This window comes from Solea solea, chromosome 6 (assembly GCF_958295425.1).
Source record: "Solea solea chromosome 6, fSolSol10.1, whole genome shotgun sequence".
Taxonomy (NCBI): Eukaryota; Metazoa; Chordata; class Actinopteri; order Pleuronectiformes; family Soleidae; genus Solea; species Solea solea.
This window is the reverse complement of record NC_081139.1, coordinates 10,798,271-10,820,868: the sequence shown is the minus strand read 5'-3', so window position 1 is coordinate 10,820,868 and position 22,598 is coordinate 10,798,271. Positions and strand designations below refer to the sequence as shown.

The following is a 22,598-nucleotide window of genomic DNA, read 5'->3' as shown; positions in this document are numbered from 1 at the left end:
ACGCCATCCACACTCACATTTACACTATTCACACTCACATTTACACCATCCACAATCACATTTGCACCATCCACACTCACATTTACATCATCCACACTCACATTTTCAACATTTGCACCATCCACACTCATATTTACACCATCCACACTCACATTTACAACATCCACACTCACATTTACACTATTCACACTCATATTTACACCATCCACACTCACATTTACACCATCCACACTCACATTTACACCATCCACACTCACATTTACACTATCCAGACTCGCATTTACACCATTCACCACTACTACTAACTGCCATCTCACTGTGCTGCCACTCCTTTAAGGTGTTTTAAAGATTAAAGGTATGCTAGTTTTATTAAATAAGGCATTTTGTGATCATCAGAACAGTGAGTATGTATTGACACATTCCTATAAAGCACAGGTGAGAAATCTGTTGCGATGATCCTTAAGGACGGTTTATTTGAAGTTTGTGTTTCGGCATCATGCGTTCCTCAGGGCATATATGGGAGCGGTGAGCTCTTCTTTTATAAACAACACCTCACATGGGTATAAAAAGATCACACTTTTAAAGTGTATGCAGAGAGCATTGCAAAAAAATGTGCTTGTTAATTCATCTTCTCAGAAAGGTGTTATCGTTTTAGGTTTTTGACCTGTGTGAAGGTTCCATGACATGACGTTGCATGGCTACTGCTTGTTTTCCTCAATTACAGGCATGTGTGTATAGTGTGTAAGTGGTAAGTGGTACTGCAATAATTTAGCAGTCATATGCTCTCTCTCTGTATCTCAGCATCTTCCCATATTCCAAAGACATGCAGATTGGGTTTAGTTTAATTAGAGCTGGTGATTTTTCCACAGTGAACTCTTCCTCACTCCCAGAGACAGCTGGGATTGAGTCCAGCTTCCTCCATGACCCTCACGGGATCGGTGGTATAGATAATGGAGGGATGGATGGATGATTTTGATTAATATCTGTACCTTGGGTACCAAAAATTATAACTACAAATGAAAACTGCACTAATAGTGAATATCACTCCTAATTGCTTCCTGTATAAAATGTCCCTGTCACTTCCTTTGAATCATGGCCCCACAAAGCCCACAGTGTCCCTGACACCCTGTATTCAGCAAACGTGACCATTTGATGTTGAAGACTTTGTTTACTTCACCATGTTCCATGTTTTCATCTTCTACCTTCCGGCTACTTATTGTTTCTCCCTCTCATCCGCCAAATGGTTTAGTCGCCTGCAGCTCTCAGGGACATCTGCCCTCGCCAGCTCCCCTTTCAGCCTTTTTATTAATTATTTTAGTGACTGTTTCATTTTGTCTTTGGGGACATAAGTCAAGGCCTCGTATCAAAAACACATTAAAACAATATAAAAGGCTGGGTTTTGTATTACCGTGAAAATTGGTAGAACTTGGGGATTGGGTCTCCTGACTGCTGGTCTTGCTTCTCTCTGTGGTGATGGAGTTCTGTGTGAGAGGGATAAAAGCTGTCTTCCCCAAAGCTTGAGTGTGATTGGCACTCAGCAGCAGCTTTTCCTTCTGAAAGCTGTGCTTTCTGTTGTTGTCATGAGTGTCATAATGTTATGAACGACATACTGAGCCTGTTTTCCAGTCTGTAACTGGTAGAAGTCGCTTTGCCAGACTGTTCTTTAGTTGTGTAAGCACTTAAGAGCAGATTGCTTTGTTTTTATGCCTCCACGCATCTGTCCATCATATCCTTGAGGTCATTTTTGATACAAACATTTAGTTTGACTCAAGGGTGAATAGATTATATTTTGGTGGGCGAAGGTCAAGGCCTCTTGACACAAAACACAAGACTGATTTCTCACAAATGCATTTGGTTAAATGTTTACTTGGAGTCTGGATTAACAGAATAGATTTGGGAGGTCAAAGATAAAGGTCACTACGAGCTGATGTTTTTACTTGGAGTCTTTTGTGGTCAAATGTCAAACATTAAAGTGATATCACTTAAACGTGGCACAATTGTTCACTTAGATTCATGTTTTTGGCCTCTTGAAGTCAACAAGTGCATTTTTTGTATGTTTTCTTGGGGAGAATAAATGGTGTGTGACTGAAGCTGCATTGTTCAGCAGAGGCATGCAATCACTGGGCAGTTCTTGTTGTTTCCCAAACACTTGACTGCACAGTGGGGCACGAACTGAGTGATGCATCCTCCTGATTAATTCTTCACACTGCCGCACTTCAAAGAGCAATTTTTACTTGCTGCATCAGTCGCCGTGTTTTGAGTTAAAGAGGCATTGCAATAAATGTAGCTTCTACTCTGGGACATGTTTTCCAGTTAGCATGAATTTATTTCATTGTGAATCCTGACACATGTGCTCTGATTGATCTGTTTGTTCCAGCAACAGTCGCACGAACGCTGCTTTGACGGCTCACTCTTCATTCCAGAGAATTAAAAAGACCCTTTTTGGTAAAGATGGCCAGGTTTTGATTTTTTAGATGTGGCATTGATTTTTTTTCTCATGTCACACCGCAGGTTGAAATCCATACAAGAGATCTATTTTCAGAGCTTGAGGAGGTGAGCCGCTGTGGAAACATGTACAGTATGCAGAGGTGCTGTAGAAAAGCAGACCATTTCCTTCATTTACATTTTTGAGGGTGGCTTGAATCGATAAAGATTGAGGCTCCCTCAGAATCTTTCTCGCTCTGTAATAACCAACTATGCAAATATGCTCATTTGACACTAGTGTCTCCTTTTTTTTGTTCACATGATTTACATATAAATCATTTATTGTGCTACCTCCGTACCCGCTTGTGCACTATCAGAGATGATTATCCCATTTTTCTGGTCGAGACATTGTGATTACATTTGCGGTTGACTCAGTTATATTTATACATGCTCCATTTTCCCCATAGCTGAAAAGGTAAATTAAAATAACCGGAATGGCAGATTAACTACAGCTCCTACTGTTAATTAGGATTAGTGCGTTCATGAGATGTATTATTGATTGGAGCAACAGCGATAACAGCTTTGCAGTGGGAAATGAGTGCGTGAGGAATTGCCTGTAGAAAACAGCGGCAGTTAATTATTAAATATCATATGAACCTTGAGATGTAGTGCTGTGTGATTTGCCACTTCCTCATAAGACTCTTTCTGCGAGATTTAAAGCCGCTATAAAAACCCTGGCTTCAGTGACTCAACGTGAAATGATTTAGAAGACAATTATGGGATTATCTTTTAAAGAAAAGGCCAGTGCTTGCCTGTGTTTTCTTCCAGTCAGATGAGACCAAAATCACCATGAACAGTCAGATCTGTGACTTCTGTGAGCATATTAAAACATGTCTAGTGTTGCTGTGGGTATATTCACCACTAGGATGGTACATGTTGATAAGTAAAATCACAGTAATCAGGATTATTATTTTTGTTTCCAAAATCGAGCAGCCGTACCTTAAAGGCTATAACACTGCACATTAAATGCTGTGGTTTGAGGGAAAACTCATCAATTAAATGTTTCTGAAATAAATATTTTGTTTACTTTTGCCTATTTGTTGCCTTTCTCTATTTCGGTAAATCCAATTTTACATGCATATTGCCAGCCAATCTTATTGGCCCACACACTTTTTCAATTTGTTTATTCAAGCTTAAGGACTGAATTGTTATGGTGGCTTAGTGCTGGCATTAACCCTGCAGTTGAATTCCTGTCAGAGTTTCCATTAACCTACACAATAGGACCGCCCTGCTAATTTTCACGGCCCCACTTTAGTAATAATTGATATTCATGATGTGTGTCTCGCAGCTGCCAGTAAAATGCCATGTACATGGACATGGCGGAGGTGGGGGTTTAATCTGCTTGAGGATGTGTGTCATATTTAAGTCAACAATTCAGTCCAGTCACTTGTTATATTGGAAAACTACAGACGTGCTTTCAATGGAGCAAGATGTGATTCATACTGTGTCAGACTGACAGGTGAATTGTTCTAAATTGGGTTGTTTCATTCAATAAATCTACTGTGTGATGGGAAAGTGTAGTCACCTGTGGCTTTAGCTTGAATACGGTAAAATTAAAATTTATATCTGTAGTTTCTTTACACAATAATGGATTCATATTCTTTTTTTTTTTTGCAGGGGCAAGTGACAAGAGCAGCATACGTCCCTTCTTACAGGTAGGCCAGTGGTCTTTTTTTTTTTTACCCAGAACCCATCCTGACATTTCCCTGACAACAAAAGTGAGAACAGTCACCACGCTTAGATATTGTCACCTACCCAGTGGGAAAGTGAATAAAAAAACACAATGTGTTGTTGCCGCCCTGTGAATGTCAAGGTGCCATGTGTTGGGACTGCTCCCGGTCACGGTCGTGATGGGTATTCATTCAGATTACACAGAGTCAGCAACAGACGCTGAGAGAGCAGTGTGCTGCCTTTAAACCCTGCTGTTTTTACAGAGACTATGTCTCAGTACTGAATTTACTGATACTCATAGGGCCTTTATTGCTCAGTCTTATAATTATAGACAATTCTGTGGATAATTAGGGGGGGGGAATGCTGTAATCCATCACGCACTGACGTTATCTTTATACATAAAGGTTTTTCTGAAGCTTTTATTTTCTCATTTCGGTATGAATGTTTTTGCTTAGTTTCAGAGAGGATTACTAATGATAAAAATAATAATTAAAAGATTTCTGTTACAAGACTGTGGTCAATAAGGTGAACCTGAAACTGAACGTCAACTTTTTTTTTCGACTCATCGATCAGCTATGAACAATAAGCTGATAAGAATAAGAAGAACCAATCAACCCTTCCTCAAACTGATGTATATAACTGAATAACTGTTAGTGAGGTTAGGGTTAGCCCTAAAAATAAACGGGTCTAGGAAGTAAGTTACAGACAAAGGACAAAAATGAACGCATCACTTGGTATTGTGTGTAGAAGTCTAATATGGGAGTCGAACTCATGTCGATCACACCAAAGTACCACTAAGCGGACTGCCGGTGGAAACCTCATCAAAGCTACTTGATGACGATACACCCAAGGTACCAGACTGTTGTTATTTATACTACCACTAGGGGGCGCCTATTTTAAAAGCAAACCTATGGTATGGTCGTAATTCCGGCATTGGACCCGTAGTTACGTTTCGTTGGAGGAAAGTCTCGAACTAATCAGGAAATGAATGCGGGTAACTGTGTCATGTTTGCTTTTGCCCATTTATACTAAAACGCAGCACTGCAGTTTTCAGACTATATATATAGTTTAATACTTCTCACGGGACATAATGTGGATGACAACCGATAATGGAAATGTTTGGATCCAGCTTTACATGCGAGTAGTATAAGGGCATATAATCCATATTTCTTTGGATTGTGGCCTCACAAAACAATCCTTGTAAGCCAACAAGCTCATTTCAGTGGTAGAGTTTGGAAACGAAACGGAGTAAGGTGAAACTGTAAAGGTCAGACTACACAACTGAGTGATAAGTGTAGTTTTATCAGAGTCATGTATTTTGTACCATGCGTATTGCACAAACCTAAAATTGAATGTCACATACAGTACGTGAAGACAACACTTATCTTCAACCTCAATTTTTCTTTCTTTTATTCCAATTCAGTCTGCAAACAGGAAACTACCGACTCCATAAGTTCCAAAATATCCCCAGCGCTACATCTGAGGGGCTCTTATCATTGTGATATCGATATGGTCGCGGTAGTGCAGCCACTTCAGTACACATGCAAGCAATCTGTATCGGTTGCCTGTGTACTTAAGGTTAAATAATTCATGACTTGGCTGACTGTCAGCTTGGCCAAAGTGCAGAACATGTGTGTCATGAGGAATATCTAAGCTGTGTTTACATTAGAACCATGGTTTTATTTTTTCACATAATGTGCAACAATGGAGACAAGCTGAACTAAGTGTTATTATAAATAATATCTGATGCAGGAAAATGCAGCTGAATATTCAATTAGACCTTTCCTGCTGCAGAATATTTATGGCTCTCTAATATACCATCCATGAACATTCACTACACACTAAGTATTATATAACCATGCATATGATCAATAAATATTTCCCAGTCCTGCACAGATCATTAGCCAGCCAGAATAAGAAAAAGACAACAATGCTCTGCCATTAATTTACGCTTATGTGACTATATCTCCTTTTTGCTTATACCATTTGTTGTGCCTCCTCCTGTTTTGTTTTGGCAGTTATTATATATTATATATCAGCAGAGGTTCAAGCTTGTAGCATGAAGTGACAGAGTAGCCTGTCAAGAAGGGTGTGACGCGTGTTTGAGGCTACATTTCAGGGTCACCTTCATTGTTATTGTTTTTAGGTTCTCTCATGTACAACTGGCCACATGCGGCTTCACGTGGCAGAGGAAAAGGCAAACGGCTCACCAGGAAATTAGGTTACAAGATATTCAACAGACAGTAATGGGACATGCAACGACATAACGCATTTGTGTGGGTGAAACGGTGCTTGTAAAATGGCCACAAAACAAATAGAAGCGAAACTGAAATCTACAGCTGAATGAAACTTGACAATGCACTTATCCTTGATGTGGTGGAAACATTTGTTTACATGCGACGTGCTGAATAACTCTGTTCAGTGTGTTCTGTCGTTATATTTCCGATCCAAACAACATTGTTCTCTGTATGATGACTAACGCGGTTGCTAACTTAAGTGAAATAGCGACAGAATGTTCTTTTTCCTGTGCTGATAAGATAAGTCTGTGTTTGAGTTTCATCACCTGTGTTACACAGAATGAATTTGTAACTGGTGGTGTTATCTTTGGGTTAATTGTGCAGTTTTAACCCAACTTTAATTAGATTGAATTCTGTTTTATTAGTATACCGCCAAATCACAACATACACTACCTCAAGGCTCTGTACATATCTTTACAATATTATAGAGAGCAGGGAAACCCAACCATTCACAAACACTATAGGCATCAGTGGAGAGAGAGGAAACTCCCTTTTAACAGGAAGAAATCTCAGACAGAGCCAGACTCAAAGATGTGCAGCCATCTGCCTCGACCGGTTGGGGTGAAAGGAAAAATGGGGGAAAGAGGGGAGGTGGGGGACAGAAAGGGGGGAGAAAAAGGACAAGAGCGAGGTGAAGTAGAGACAGAAGAAAGAGACCAGAAGCAGATATATAACAGTTGTGTCAAGTTATACGTTCAGACAAGACGGTTCATCACTGAATCAGTGATGACGGGTTGATAGAACTACAATGTCATTTATACAAGCAGCAGAGATTGTTGATAAATTATACTGATAGCATAATCATAATGTGATGATATGATAATAGTAGTAATAATAATAATAATAATAACCTTGAAACTGGATCTGGATCCTGCAGCCTGCAAGCAAACTAGGGAGAGAAAGAACAAGGTTAATGGCACAAAATGAAGTCATATTCATACCCTGTGTGAGTGTGAGAGTGAATGTGAGAGAGTGAGTGTGAGTGTGAGAGTGAATGTGAGAGAGTGAGTGTGAGTGTGAGTGTGAGTGCACCACAGGAATTCCCTCAGCAGTCTAGGTCTATAGCAGCATAACTAAGGGAGGGCTCAGGTTTCCCTGAGCCAGCACTATGAGCTTTATCAAAAAGGAAGGTTTTAAGTCTAACTTTAAATACAGAGAGAGTGTCTGAAGGATCTGCATCCCATTCTACTCTGACACACTCTGGGAAGCACAAGTAAACTTAAGTGATCTGTTAGGATGATAAGGTAAACCCTGGCTCTGACTTCACTAAGTGTGAAGTTCTAATAAATCCACAGTCTTTTCAGTAATGTAGCACGTATTGATAACTAAACAGTGTGTGAGTGCTCTGAGTGCATCGCCGCATGTTATTTTGATTTTCTGTTATTGATCAGACTTTCACTGCAGCATTTCAAATGTCCCTAAATGTGTAAACATCTCCGAATGATGAGCACTAGTTTCTACGATCAGTTGACACATTGGGTTATTAATATTAACTCATTGTCGTCATCATCAAACAGTGACATTGTCTGAATCTAACTGTTGCATACAGTGACAAGCAAATTAAAACAAAACCTACATGGGAATTTTTCAGTCGGCTGTGATCTTCCTTGCGTGGCCACAAAACGAGTCCATTGTGCCAATGACAATAAAAATCCACTTCTCCAAGACAATGTTAATTATGGCCGGTGCAGGCAAATAGGATCACTCTGATAATTCACCAGGATTTCAGCCCACGGGGAGCCATCATGACTCTGAGCTAAACTCATTACAGGCTTCACTTGGCATATGTGATGGATTCTCTGAGGCATACTGCTGGCCTTTAAAAAAATGACCCACTCTTTTGTTTGTGTGTGTCATGGATCGTCATATTTGAGTGCTTCCCTGACAGACAGAAAGAAGATTAAAAGGAAAACAATTCAAATTGAAAGCAAAGCCAGTGTAAGATAGCCATATTACTATGGACCATATCAATCATAGTTGTTCCTCGACCGCAGAGAGACATGTACATGTCTGCAGTCCTATTCATGCTTTTCATATCCACGCAGGAGCTCCCCCTCTTTTTTATATCTTTGTATTCTTTGAGCATGGAGTTGTACATGTATAGCAGACTTCGTCTGTATAACCTTAAGCAAATGTCCATGGTTACCATCTTCTTTGTTGCCTGTTGCCTTGAGTCTGCGCAGACTTATGAAGTATAGGTGTGCTGATGTGCAAAGTGTGATCCTAGGGAGAATAAGTCCTTCGAGTGGAAAGAGGAGGAGGAGGAGGAGAAGTAAGAGGAGGAGCTCCTGCTGATGTTACCTTAAAAAACTGGATCTTATTAATTAATCACCCACTGACTCTTCTTGATCTCTTTAATTAGTCACAGACCTGCTCCTGTGAAGTTTCTCCAGTGACAAGTAGCATCGTACTGTACATTACTCAGGTGGCTAATTACAGTGCTCAACCTCTAGTGTGTGTATATGTGTATACATGTATATGTATATATACATATATATATAAAAAAATATGTGTGTGTGTATATATATATATATAAATATATATGTGTGTGTGTATATATATATATATATACATATAAATATATATATATATATAATCTATGATTTTATGTTGCATAAGTGTATAAAGACAACTGCAGAGTGAAAAATATGTGGAGTTGATGTGTTTATGAAGCTGAATTGTATGCATTTCAATTATATGAATTAAAAAGTGTAAATATCAGTAGCATTACCACATGTTTCATGTCATACATCCATTTAACACACTCATTAGACACAATAAGTTTCCAAGTGGGAAGTTTGTACAGTTTGTATTTTGGATTCCAGTTTAATGACTGTACTTTGGGGAACCCCACGTAAGCGCTGTCACTGCTACACTGCTATGGAAACCAGTCCTCTGCAGGATTTTGTTGCTGAACTGCCACGGGTATTAATCTCAGCTCCTGTGCGTGTTCCTGAGGGACATCACGAGTGCAGACCAGGCATGTTCATATTCTGTCGTACCATTTATCTTGTTGCATGTAATGACCTGAAGAGATGTAATCCAGGCTCAGGAAATTACCCACATTTGCATGAAGCTGCTTTTATTCAAATAGCTGTGCCGCTGCTACTTTATCTGTTGACTCAGTCCTCAGGGATGCATTGGATTTAAAATTCAATTTAATCCTTTCTTTGATGTGACCCTGAGTTTCTCGTCATCCATCATTTCAAAACACAGTCATCCTGAATGGGCTTTGGTTCCGTTCTGAATCCCTCAGTTGAAGACGACGTGGAGGCAATGAAAAATGACCCACGCCCATGTTAAATTTGGATACCGAAATAAAAATTAATAAGGCAGTATTGAGGGTACAATTTGTGTGTACAGTATTTGGCACTCTCATACAGGGTCCAGATGGACAGATGGTGTGTTTCTAAATCATTTTTAATAGCTGGCACTCGGATGGCTATTGTTATATATTCCTGAGCTCTGAATCCTGTTGTGTGTGTGTTGAATATTGATAAGGTTGTTTTTTTTTTGTTGTTTTTTTTTCATGCCCACATGGCAGCTGGCAACAGCTGTGGCTGGAGGCATTATGTATTCAGGTTGTCCGTCCATTCGTCCCTCCACCATGACTGAGATTTCAGTTATACCTTAAGGGAATTTCTTCACATTTACAGCAGTACACACAGGACATTTGTCAATGGTGACCTTCCAACAGTATAAAAAATCCTCATGGATGTAGGGCCTTTGCGGTAAAGGTTTGGTGAAGGTGATTCACGGTCTCACATTTTACATGTGAGATACTGAGGTAGCAAGAGTGACGCTAACAGAGGCTGACCGGAATGATTTATTAAACAAAACAAGTGCACGCCCAATGGCTTGCCGTCCTCTGTGGTTTTTCATCTTTGTGGTTACCACGACAACCCTACATGGATGTAAACTACATGATTGACAGAGGAACCACAAGACTGCGACTTCTAAAGTCTGCACTAGGGTTGTCACTTTTTTGAATAAATTAAGGTCAAAAGTGACATTTTTTTTAAGTGACGTGCATTTTTTGAATATTTGTAATACGCAAAGATGGCAGTTAAAATTGATCAAAGGCTAAACTGCTGTCCAAGTGCCGTTTGCCTCAGACTTTTGAACTCATAAAAAGGTTTTTAAGGTTAGAATTGAAACTCCACGTCCAACTGTTATCTGAACTTTGGATAAAAAGTGACCAAATAGAACCAGTTCATCCATCCCGTCACCCCAGAGCACTGTAACGCACTGTTTGTAGTGGAACTGTTCATTTTGGCTGCACTTCATTTGCCTACAAACTATGAACTACAGGAAGGCTAATCAGTTAAAGACAGACAGGTACACGAGTCACTCCATGGAGTCCTGAAATGATTGGTCATGTTTGTGACAGTATGAATAGGCCCACGGGCAGCAATTTCTGAAAAAAAGAAGATAAAAAAGCCACAGCAACAACAAATGCCCTACATTAGCGTTGAGTATCAGGAGCCCCATGGGAGCACTTGTCTGTGAAGGTTCCTGTGACGTGCGTTTGGTTCCTCATACGAACTGGCTTAGCAATACCCAGCTGGGGGGCTCCTCAAAGCAGGGTTTGAATAGTGCCAGCACCATCACAGTGGGTGAAATGCCACAGTGGGGACAAAAGCAAATGAAAGAGCTGTTTTGCTCTTTGATGCTTCAGCTGAAGTGAAGAGATATTGCCAAGAGGCAAAGATGAGCATGAACACAGTGATCACACTGCATTCTGAGACTCGGTGCCACAAAACACACACCCTAACATTCAGCAGCTGTTTGACTGTGTGCACCGTCTTCGGGTTGTAATTTGTAGAAGCACTGTTATTGTGTGTGTGGAGATTGCTTGCACGTGTTCGCGCACACATCAGAACATTTTAAGTAACACTTTCAAAGTAGTGAAAGGTTTGCAGGAAAATATTTTTATTGTCTATGTTGAATTCCATCCATCCCTCCGTTTTATTGACAGTTAAACAATAGAAGTGATGTAAGGACTGCTGCCCATAAATATTGAGACTGATGAATCATTTAGTTGTATGAAAGTGGCAGAAATGTCAACCAGTGTATCCTAGAGTTTACAATTATGATTTTTCTTTTTTTTTTTTTTTAATCTTTGAACTTTTATTTAATCTATAATTGAGTAAAATATCATCATCAAAGTTGGTGATTAATTTAGTAGGCCAGATGATTATTTGGTTTCAACTCTTTCACCCCCAGATGCATATTTCATACAATAAATTACTCTCTAAACTGCCATCAATCATAGTTCTTGCTTCGTTATTAATTGACCAAGAAACATAAATGAGTTAGGTCAAATTCCTGTAATTTATTGTTGCTCCTCTGATGATGGTTCATTTGCCAGCTATTAAGTAGCACAGCCCCAGATGCCATGAAGATAGAAAACACACCACATTTGATCAAACACATTATGATGATCCTGCAAATGTCTTGCCGGAGTCGAAGCTCCAACGACAACTCCGACATGACCTCCAGTGGCTCTTTGAAAGTGAACAGCTCCGTAAGGTCCGTTTGGATGATTGTTCTGATGAGGATACATGATTGAAAATGTCTCCCCGTCTCCTCTCAGTGCCTGTCTAACCCTCTTGTGTGATTAGAGTCGGCCCCTAAATGAGTCTCTGTTGCTCCTCTGTCTGGAAAGTCATTAATTCATGGATGTGGCCCACGGGGGTTTTCCTCCTTCTGCTTCACTCAATAGTTGTTTCACGAAAAATAGGCTTTGCTTTCTCTCTCCCGAGCCTCTTGTCCACTCTCCACATCTCTCCTTTATTTGTTCCAATGGGCTTCTCTTCCTAGTTTCCCCCCAGAGGAAGAGTTACATGTCCTGGTTGAGGTTTTCAGTGGGATTTTGTGTCTGCGTGTGTGTGAGTATGGGCACTATGAATTACGACACTGTGCCTTTACTCTCTTTTGCTCTAAGGTCACATTCACAGAATCTCTCTTAGTGTGATTTGTGACCTTCTGTGTCTTCTTTGTCTCTGCTACACCACACTACTCATGACTTTAAATGGGGTTTATAAAGGCAGATAAAGTAGGAATAGAAAGCAACTGGTTCTTGTCATGCCTAATCATGTTATAAATAAATCCCTCTCTCTTCTGTCTCTTCTCTCTATCTCCTTAATGTTTTTATCTTGTGACATCCTCCCCCCTCCCCCCTCCTCGCCCTCCTCTTCTGCTATAAAGGCCTGGAGATGTGAGTTGTGAAATTCATGACATCCAGCTCTAGAAGGGCTCCGTGATTTAGGACGAGAATAGTCTCCTGAGTTCCTGCCGGAGTCTGTCTCTCTTTAATGAGCTAGTTATGACATTTCAGGGACTCCTTCATAATCTCACTCTGCCAGTGTGTGGCGCAGAGAGAGAACCTCGTTTGTTGGATGTGATAACCTTTTAACTGCGCTGACCAATCATTTGTGCACAACCTGGAACAGAATAAAGGGACAGTGTCATGAAGATAACATTAGATAATATCATAATATTTTAAAGTATGTGTCTTTATATACTGCTTTTTTTCATTTTAATGCAGTGCAACTCATCGTTGTCTACGGCACGAAAAGCAGCAGAGCCCAACTGCCTGAAATTCAACATGATTCACAGCTCTTAGACACTAATCTGCTCAAAAGGGTGGAAAACAGTTCCTCTGGGTAACAGAGAGAGGTAGTGTTGTGCCAAGACAGTGCAATGAGTCCTCTGCCTTCCTCCTTTGTTTTGCTTCTTATTGCCTGTTTGCCTCTTTTGTCAACTGTGCGCATGCGGATCATGTGGTTTCTTTGGGAAAAGTGAATACTTTTTCTCCGATTAGAAATTTGACGGTTGCTCCTATTACTGCCCTCAGAATACACCTACTAATAATCATAATTTGAATTCTACTAAATGAAGTTTTCACACGCTGTCTTTTACTGCCTGTATAGGAGAGACTGTGTATCGTAGGGTTTTCTGAAGGAAAGTGCGTTTTTATCGTGCTGAAAGTTCGACTAAGAGCAACTGAAGACATGGTTTTGGGCACTTCAGGCCACTGAGGCACTGCCTGTTCAGTGTCCTTGTGATGTTGTCAGGGTTGTAGTGTAACTGGTAAATATTTAATGTGCCTGTGTCCCACTTTGGTGTTCCCAGAGGGAAGCAACTCCACTCAAACTTTGTAATAGCTGCTTAGTCCCTAAGACCCACAGAGGAAGAGCTGGTGCTGCACTTGAGGGTTTACTACCAATTGTCACCTGAAGAGAGCTTGGCTGCATGCCCTCACCCATTAAATAAACACAATGGATATCGTCTACCCTGCTTCTCACTTGATTTATAACGTCAATAAACGTTATCCCGAGGTGTTTATTGTCGCAGTCAGTAGGATAGATGAAGGTCTTCCTCAATATTTGTTGGTTCCTTGACTATGAGTCTGTATTTCAGCTTGTCAGGGGGTGACATATGGCAATGTTATAAGCCTTCCTGTTTTTGTATTTATCATCTTGTCTTTGTCTCATCCATGATTTGTTCTGCCAGTTCTTCATATTCTTCTCTCCTCTCAATACTGAATATGCTGTAGGTTATGTCTCAGCAACGACTTCTTTTACTCTGACATCTGACCTCCAGAGCAAGTTTAGCTCTGGAGGTGACTTGCAAGCAAAGTACACAACTGTAACAAAAGTGTTTAAGTGCCGACTGAACCCCATATCACAGAGGGCAGCCATTACTGCCATTACTGTCCCCCTCCTCCCATTGCCAGTCTTGTCCTCAAAGTCAAGGTTGCCCTGATTTACAAGAGCTCTCCAGGCGCCCTGCAACATCTTGGGAATGAAACCTGCAGACACAAACTAATTACACCAAGCTGTGCTGTCCCTCTAACCTGCCTCACGCAATTGATTCTGGGCATACAGCTTTTATTGGTGTTGGTAAGGACTTTTGAAGGCCCCAAGGGAAAGCAACAATGAAAAGATGTCTTGAAAGTACTTACTGTAGCGACAATAACACATTTCCCAGAAGACGTCTGGCTCTGGAGAATTGTTGTATGTGAGACGTGCCAGTGACATTACTAGGACTGCTGATTGGAAAGCAGGTCGATCCATTTTGTGATGACTTTTATAGTACAGTGATGCCTGTGAAAAAGTTTTGACTGTTTCAGTGACAGGATAGGACATCTCCAGCTCCAGGGGTTGGCTAATCTTTACACTAATATTCATAGTTAAAACTGTTTTTTTTAATAGCCTAATTGGACATTGGTACCATTAGAGCAGGTGTTCTTCATCACAGGTCTCACAGTTAGATCTGTCTCCAGACTTAACCAGCTTCTCAGCTCACAGTCACACCAGTGAATGGTTTCTGTGGATAAGCTCACAGTTATCACAGAAGAGCATTTTGGGTTTATCATAAGCTGAAGGCACACAGCCTTATAAGAGATGCACTTCCAAATGGCCAGAACATCAGTGAGCTGCACATAATATGTGTAACAGTTGAATCTAGATAATTCTACAAAATTCTTCTTTCACGAATTCCTCTTGAATTATTTTTTTGATTTGATTAATCATTAATCATCGTTATAGAAAGATAATAAGTTTGAAAAGAAATCGCTTACCCATTTCACAAGACTGCACTCTTGCAGATAAGCCAATTGTTATGCAGGCATGTTTTTTTAGTGAGCAAGGGAAGAGCTTTTCTCTCTTTTAGGATTACTGCTGAGGATGATGCAAGGGAGACCACATGACACAACTAACTAAGTATCCAATTTTTTTGGTTGATATGACTCTGTTGTATGTTCTCGAGGGCTAAATATCACCCACATAGTCAATGCAATAGTTTCCATTTAGTTTACGGGGATCAATAAACGTAAATCATATCTCACTGATCTCCCACCTCAACACTGAGTGGTCTCATAAATATGACGTTCTTTTGTTGTTTATGATGCACGTAAAAAGACATTTGTGCACGTCTGTCACATACCGAGGCAAAACATTAGTAGTTGTGAATGTGAATCATCAAATCTGATTGTAATGAATTAGATTTGCATCAGATTTGAACATAGTGGCTGGTAATCTGAACGTAGCTTAAAGGTGGGAGTTTCTTTGAGCATGTTGTTTGGCTAAAAATGTCCAGCTGTGCATAACAAGCCGTCTGAAAGGTTCCTAAACGCTGTTAATCCTGAAAGTTGCTCTTTTTGTGCAACACCATCCCTTCCTCTTTTTCTAACGGCTTTTCCAGCATATGAGACAGAAATCCTGAATGTTCACATTCTAGATAACAATAGTATCAATAGCAGTCTGCAAAAGAACCTCAATGACCTTGACGGGGGAACTCTGTGGAAATGCATGACCCATTCCTATGTCGTCTTCCCTAGGCTTCTGATTTGATTTATAGCCCATGTCTGGACAGAGTCCAGTCAGACTTAATAGAATCACAAAAGGTTGACTGGGGGACATCATCGGGGCAAACCAATGTTAATACGAATGTGTGAAAAGATCAGAAAATGAACTTGACCCCAGACAGGACAGACGCTGACACTGTGGATAAACAGTATGAAGGACAGGAAGGAGAAAGGACATGAAAGAAAGGAGGAGCCGAGGAGAGCATGGAAAGAAAATAAAGTGGTTTGATATCGCAAGCAGGTGAGATTGTCCACTCTTCTTTGACTATGAGGAGACATGGTCTGCCAGCAGATTGACAAAGGCATCACTTTCCACGCAACCTGATGTAGGTGTCGTGTTTGACAGATCTTTCCTATCTGATATCATCAGAGACGTCAGAAGAAGAGATGTTGATTTCAGTGGAAACGTAAGGCTTGATCTGTAGTGAACAGATGAAGCCGGAAAGATGTCATCTATAAAGAGTTTCTAGATTGAGAAAAGTTGGGTAACAAGACAGATTGTGTACTTGGAAATCGGCTTCCTCTCTTTACCATTTCTGTGGTAGTTGTCATTTAAGATGTTGACCTGATAGCATACTTATGTGTTTGTTTTCTAACACCAACAAGGTTCCTTGTTCAAATCCCAGCCTTTCTGTGTGGACTGTCCATGTCTGCATGGGGTGTTTTCAGGTTGGTTAAGGTTAATCCATCCATTTCTACCGCTTTATCCTCCACATGAGGGTCGCGGGGGAGCGCTGTGCCAATCTCAGCTGACACAGGGAGATGGGCAGGGTCACACCCCGGACAGTTTGTCAGTCCATCACATGGATACAACACCATACATGTCTCTGTACGGTGTTCCTGTGATGGGCTGGTGACCCCTCCAGTGTCCGGTGTGAACCCTGTCTCTTGCTCAAATGCCCACTGGGATCGGCTTCAGCTCAGGACAAGGATAAGAGTTTGAGCAAACGATTGAATGAAAGGATAAAAGGGCAACACAAAACTTTCTGACTGTATAAAGAAAGTATCTCTACTTGAATTATAGACAAGTGCTGAATTCTTAATCGTAACATCATAATCTTGATTTTCGCCTGTTAAAATAGAGTTGTTTCTCTCCACTTAAGTGCTGGCTGTGGGAACAGTCGGGCTTCTCTTCATCTCTGGGGTCTTGAGCAAGACCTACATTTTTTATTTGGAGATTTTTGTTTTGGGCTGAACTGAAAAAAAGCCATAAATGTTATAATAATATGCAAACGCACATTAATCAGTAATGCTATTTCTTCTGCATGTGCCTATTTTACATTCTAAGACTCTTTCTTGAGTAAAGAGTCCTTGTGATTTAAATGATTCCTTGTGCCAGTGTTGATTTTCAGGCTGGCAAAGGAATGAACGGTGGTCGGAGGAATCATCCTGTTCCTTCCAATGACAAGCGGAGAGCAGGACACACCTTTCTTTTAACGGTAGCCACTTAGTCAGAGCATGGAGGAGGCCCATGGAGGGAGGGAGGACAGCGGCGCGTGTGTATGGACTCAAAACACACGCTCAATGAGGGCTGACGCAAGGAGGGAGGGGAAAGAGCTGGACGCACAGAGGACAGGAAAAGTACAAAGAGAGAGTTAAAAGGAATCTGAATGACTGTTATTCAGTAGCACAGTGTTGTCAGCGGCACTGCTTTCACTGTTTATCTCTTGAGACGTGTCATCAGCTGTTCAACGCGATGGAGAGGAGGAGAAGGAGTTTCACATTTGGAGCTTATGGAGGGTAAGATGATAGACTTATTAATAATTATGAGTGCACACTAACTTTGCGTTACAAACACATGTAACAACACCCCCCCCCCACACACACACACACACAACCAGCTGCTTGTTTTCCCCAAACCTAATCACACGCTGCTGACGTGTGAAGAAATGTAAATACATGACATGTGACGATATAGGGTGTGTGAGAAAATCTCTAATTTTATGTTCTGTCATAACTGGGGGAAATGGTTATCATTGATGTCCTTTTTGCAAAATGCCAGCTGGGCCACATGTAGTTAAGACAATGAAGTTCATTTCTGTAGACATGTAAATAATATCAATAAGTAACGTAAAAAAAATAATTTTGTAGGTCTAATAATAGCAATAACATGCTATGCTATACATGGGGTGGGCAATTAAATAGTTTCTTGTTAAAAAAAAAAGTACTTAGACAATTCAGACTAGCTAAAATGATAAATAAAAACCGTATGCTGGTAGCTTTTTTTCTAGTCGATTAGTGATTAGTAAATGAATCTGAAAATGTCATAAGAGATTGTTTTATCTAAAGGAAATAAAAGCAGCACAAAGCCATTAAGAAAGGCCATGCCATTTTCAGGAAAACATTTAAAATGTTGGGAATAATGAGTAATTGTGAGATTAGTGATTCAATTAAAGGCTTAGTTACGTAGTGCAGGTACTCTATTTTACTCCCTCAGCTACAACTTTTCTGTTGTTGTCTCATTTGCATTATTGAAAGGAGAAAATTAAGAAAATGTGCATAAAGTCCGTGTTTTGCAGTAATGTTTGACAAAATACTACAAACCAACCCAGCAGTGACTGTGTGTGCGTGCGCTTTGCTCGGCTGTTGAGACGAGAAAAGGCTGCAAAGACGCAGTTTGTTTACAAAGTGAATTTGTGAGATATGAAAATTCCTTGACTTTGACTTTGAGTCATGAGTCACTCAGCTCCACGATGCATAAGAATTCATTAGCAGGTTGACTTACATTAACTGTCATATTCCGCTGCTGAGACTGCTGAGAAAACATTCACGAGGCTCAATGTGACATTTCTGTGGCAGGAGTCAGGTTAGTGTGCCCTGATGCAAACCAATGAGTTGTGAACTGTGTCGGGCATCAACATCATTTTGAATTTTGTGGCATTTTACCAGGATTTGCAATAGAACTTTTTATAGAACTGAACAAAGATATATTTTCTTAAACTATCTTGGTGCATATTTAACTAAATTCTTACATAAACTCCAAGAATATTTGTCTGTTTTTCAAGAAGTTTGTTCGAACGTCGCTCCTTTACATCCTGTCCTAGGTTTTTTTTGCACTTATCTACTTAATTATCCATCCATATATGATCTACTCTGTTAAACTAGTCTTACTCTTTCTCTCATCTCTAACCTGCCGTTGCTCCAGGATTCTTAGAAAACACACACACACACACACACACACACACACACACACAGCTGCATGTGATGAACTAGCACATTTTATTCCTGGAGCATGAATGAGCGTTTTACATTTCACTTTAATCCCATCCGTAGCTTGTTTGCAGTGGTCATTAATATTTTTTTGTGCTGTCTGAGGCACTGTCGGAAAAACAGGCTCTCTTAGGATATCAATGCTGACTGTGTAATAGGGAAAAGAAAAGGATTGTCAAAGGAACTGAATGAAGCCCAGACTTGGACCACGAGATAGCTGACCTACTTTTCCTTCAGGATTTTTCCTTGAGGATGTTTTTGTTGTTGTTGTTACAGCAGCGTCATTTTCCACATACAATGTTGGCTTCTGTAGTGCTTCCTGATGAGCTGATGATTTGAGGTATGTTGGAGCAGGGAAACATGCAGGGCAGTGGGTCCCTAGGACCAGGATTGATTGAGAATCCCTGATCTAAAGAACATTGTTGAAGAACACCATAATATGCTTAAAAGCACAGGTTGTTGGCTTTTATTCCGTCACATTTTAAGACATGTTTTGCTTGTAAAACATTTATATTCGGAAAAATTTAAATCGGAGAAAAAAATTTGTTTAGGAAATAATGAAACTATTTCATAAGGCTCTACAACTGACTGTGTTACGCGTATATTCACATGTGCTGGTTAAATTAGTCTTGCAGTTAGACTTTTGATGGCTACTCGCTCCTCTCCGTTTTATGTTCATAAAGTCGAACACAACTGTGAAATCGCTTCGTCATTCCACTCTCCGCTTTTGAAAACTCATCACAAAGAATGTTGCACTTGCTTGTAGCCATTCACGATTTATCGCACACATTATTTCCTTTGGGTATGATAATGGTGTCAAATTGTTTGTTTTTCTTTAATGTCGTTACTTTCTTGTATCTGTCAAATGGCCTCACCTTAAGTAAAGGTTAAATAAAGATAAATAAATAAATAGAAAGTGATTGACATCAATAGCTCACAGCCACTGTTACGCAGTCACACTAAATGAAGAGATATGAGAGAGGGAGTACAAGAAATAACAGAAACATGTCTCTGAAATCAATCTAATCAAATTTCAATAATCAAAGATTTACTTGTCACAACTAATATATGCTTGTATGTTTTGCAAGGTGACTTTACTGCTCTTTGGCTAAAAAACATACAGTATATAAACAGCTTTATTTGGACTCATTAGTGGAAGAAACTGTGAATTTGAAAGTCCCACTACTGTAGGTCTTGTGGGTGGCATGTTTTTTAAATATAAACTCTTTTTTTGTGGCCTAGAATTGTCTTGTTTTGCTCCGTTCTGCCTTTCCGTGCCCTCCCTTCCCCGCAGTGAGTGTCATGTTCCTCCACGGTGCATGGAGGTGCAGTTGTTTATGTGATGGTCTGTTTTCCCCTCCTTACTGTTAACACCAAAAACAGTGTGTTGCCCTGTCAGCAGGGTGACTATCACCCACCGTATCGCTGACTGTCGGAGCGAATATTTCCATTCTCAACACGACAAACACGATTATAGAGCAGAGCTATAATGTCACTGTTTCCATTTCAAATAGCCACAGATAAAGGTGAGTTGTGTCTAATGACAAAAGGCCGGGGCCCAGACTTTCACGAAGCAACACAAGCAGTGACGATTCTCATTTCAGATTCTTACAACATCCCATCCGCTCTCATGCAACTTTATTCAGTATTTTCACCGCAGACCGTCATTAACAGGCAAACGTATGACCAGTTGCATGACTTAGTGAAAAATCTGAATCATAGAGTCTGTGCACTGGTCGTTGTTTGTTACGTATGAGTTAAAATATTTTAATCATCTTGTGTGGTGTGAAAAAAGGAATTAGTCACACAACTTTGCACTGACCTATAACATTCAGTGTAAAGTTAATTGTGTTCTTATTTGAAGGACATTTTCATTGTAAGTAACCCTTACTTCTAATGGAGTACACTGCTGTATTACGACTACTTCTATTATATCTAAATGTTTACTCTACCAGTAAAGATTTGTGTCTTGGTTTGAGTTTGTTGTTGTTGGGTTTTTTTGTGAAGAGAAGATTAATCCTGAGACGAGGTTGTAGCTTCAGACTGCACTCTATATGGCATAAATCAATTCTGATAAACCTGAATAAAATGCCATTCTATGACTGTTTTATGGAGGTGATAAGAAATCAAAGTGAAGCTTGTGAATTAAATGCCTTCTACTCCCCCTTGAGTAAATCCTAACCGTAAAATACTTTTTTCGTTTTGACATTCTGCATTTGTCATAGTGTCATGTTGTTTTTGTTGTGTATGCTAAAGAATAAAATCAATGAGAAGTAAGCATATTGGTTTTGTGGCACATTACGATGCTATGTCAAAATCATAAATTAGAATTTTTTTTTAATCCCGCTAGCTGAAACTATTTTTACACACTTATATATCACACACTTAAACCAGAGGAATGGCTCCATTTACCTCTTTTTTTTATTGTTGGACTTCTTTTACTGAGGGATGGAGTGAGTGTATGTGATTAGCTTAACCCTGAGGGAGAAGAGATAAACCGTGATTATCAGTGGATTGATTGTCCACAAACAGAGTCTGCACTTAACAGCTGCTTGAAAGATTAATCCAAGTGGGAAAATCTGCCCTCTCTCATTTGTATGCAAGGCAAATAGAGCGAGCGTGCCACCAAACTCCTACCGCTCTGAGGAAAAAGGCCACTCGTCACCACTCGCCAGCATCATTCCATAACTATACTTCAAAAAAAAAAAAAGATTCCCTCGGTCCTTGCATCTAAACGATTTTGGAGGGTGCTTTTTACAGCGAACCAATCTGCCAGGAAATGATTCCCAGCTATAGAAGTGTGTCACATCTGTGAAACTCCACACATCCACTATACTCTACTTTCCAGCATCCGTCCTGTAACTATACAGTGGATGCTTGGACTGACTTCATTAAAACTGTCATACTCAGAGGCGGATTGTGAAAATGGGTAAGCTAAATATAAATGAGAAATTTGCAAACCATATGATCAAGCAGGGAATTTTCCAACTTTTTCAGGCAACTTGCTTTTCCCATTTCAATCAAATTTGAATAAATATTTTGTGACATCCTTGAAGATATTCGGACACAAACATGATGACATTATTTATTATTGTATTATAAACCTAGCTTGTATTAGTCAGTTACTTCACTTGGGTGGAGCTAATAGCTAATATCTAAGTTAACAGTTGAGTCTGCAGAATATAGAACCCAAAATACTTTAACACGTGTCCTTGCAGCTTTAGTGTCATCATTGTTCGCTCAGGAGGATGCTTTAGTTTGCAAAACTGCAGATTAAGTTCCCAGGACCACTTTTTGTGAACAGTCTTCAAAAAGTACTGTTTTGGATGGAAGACTGTAAAGTATTTTCCTTGATTTGTCTCATTCTCCATCCTCATGTCCAGCCATCATTTATAGCGTATCATGTCCTTACAGTAATTGACACAGGTGACCACGGCTGCATTTGATTCGACCATGTCTTCTGTGGTGCATTGTGGAGCAGAGCTGTCAGAGCTGGAGTCAGATGTCATTTTATTCAGTTTCTTCAGGGTTTTCCAGACAGCCCAGGGTTGGCAGTGGCCGCA

The 22,598-nt window shown here is 40.1% G+C and overlaps 1 protein-coding gene across 12 annotated transcripts in view; it reads left to right on the top strand.

Annotated features, from left to right (window-relative positions):
- The window catches only part of rap1gapb (RAP1 GTPase activating protein b), a 79,388-nt gene that overhangs the window by 10,452 nt on the left and 46,338 nt on the right, over positions 1-22,598 (top strand). For 8 of the 12 annotated variants that reach the window (XM_058631078.1, XM_058631079.1, XM_058631086.1 and 5 more), the window contains exon 1: positions 17,438-17,565. The exons of 2 other annotated variants lie outside the window; for them this stretch is intronic. In XM_058631078.1, coding sequence (XP_058487061.1) covers positions 17,522-17,565 — 44 coding nt within the window. In that variant the 5' untranslated portion in view covers positions 17,438-17,521. Of the gene's footprint in view, positions 1-4,101; positions 4,140-17,437; positions 17,566-22,598 lie in introns of those variants that run through there. 2 more of the 12 variants (XM_058631090.1, XM_058631089.1) reach the window with 1 other exon arrangement.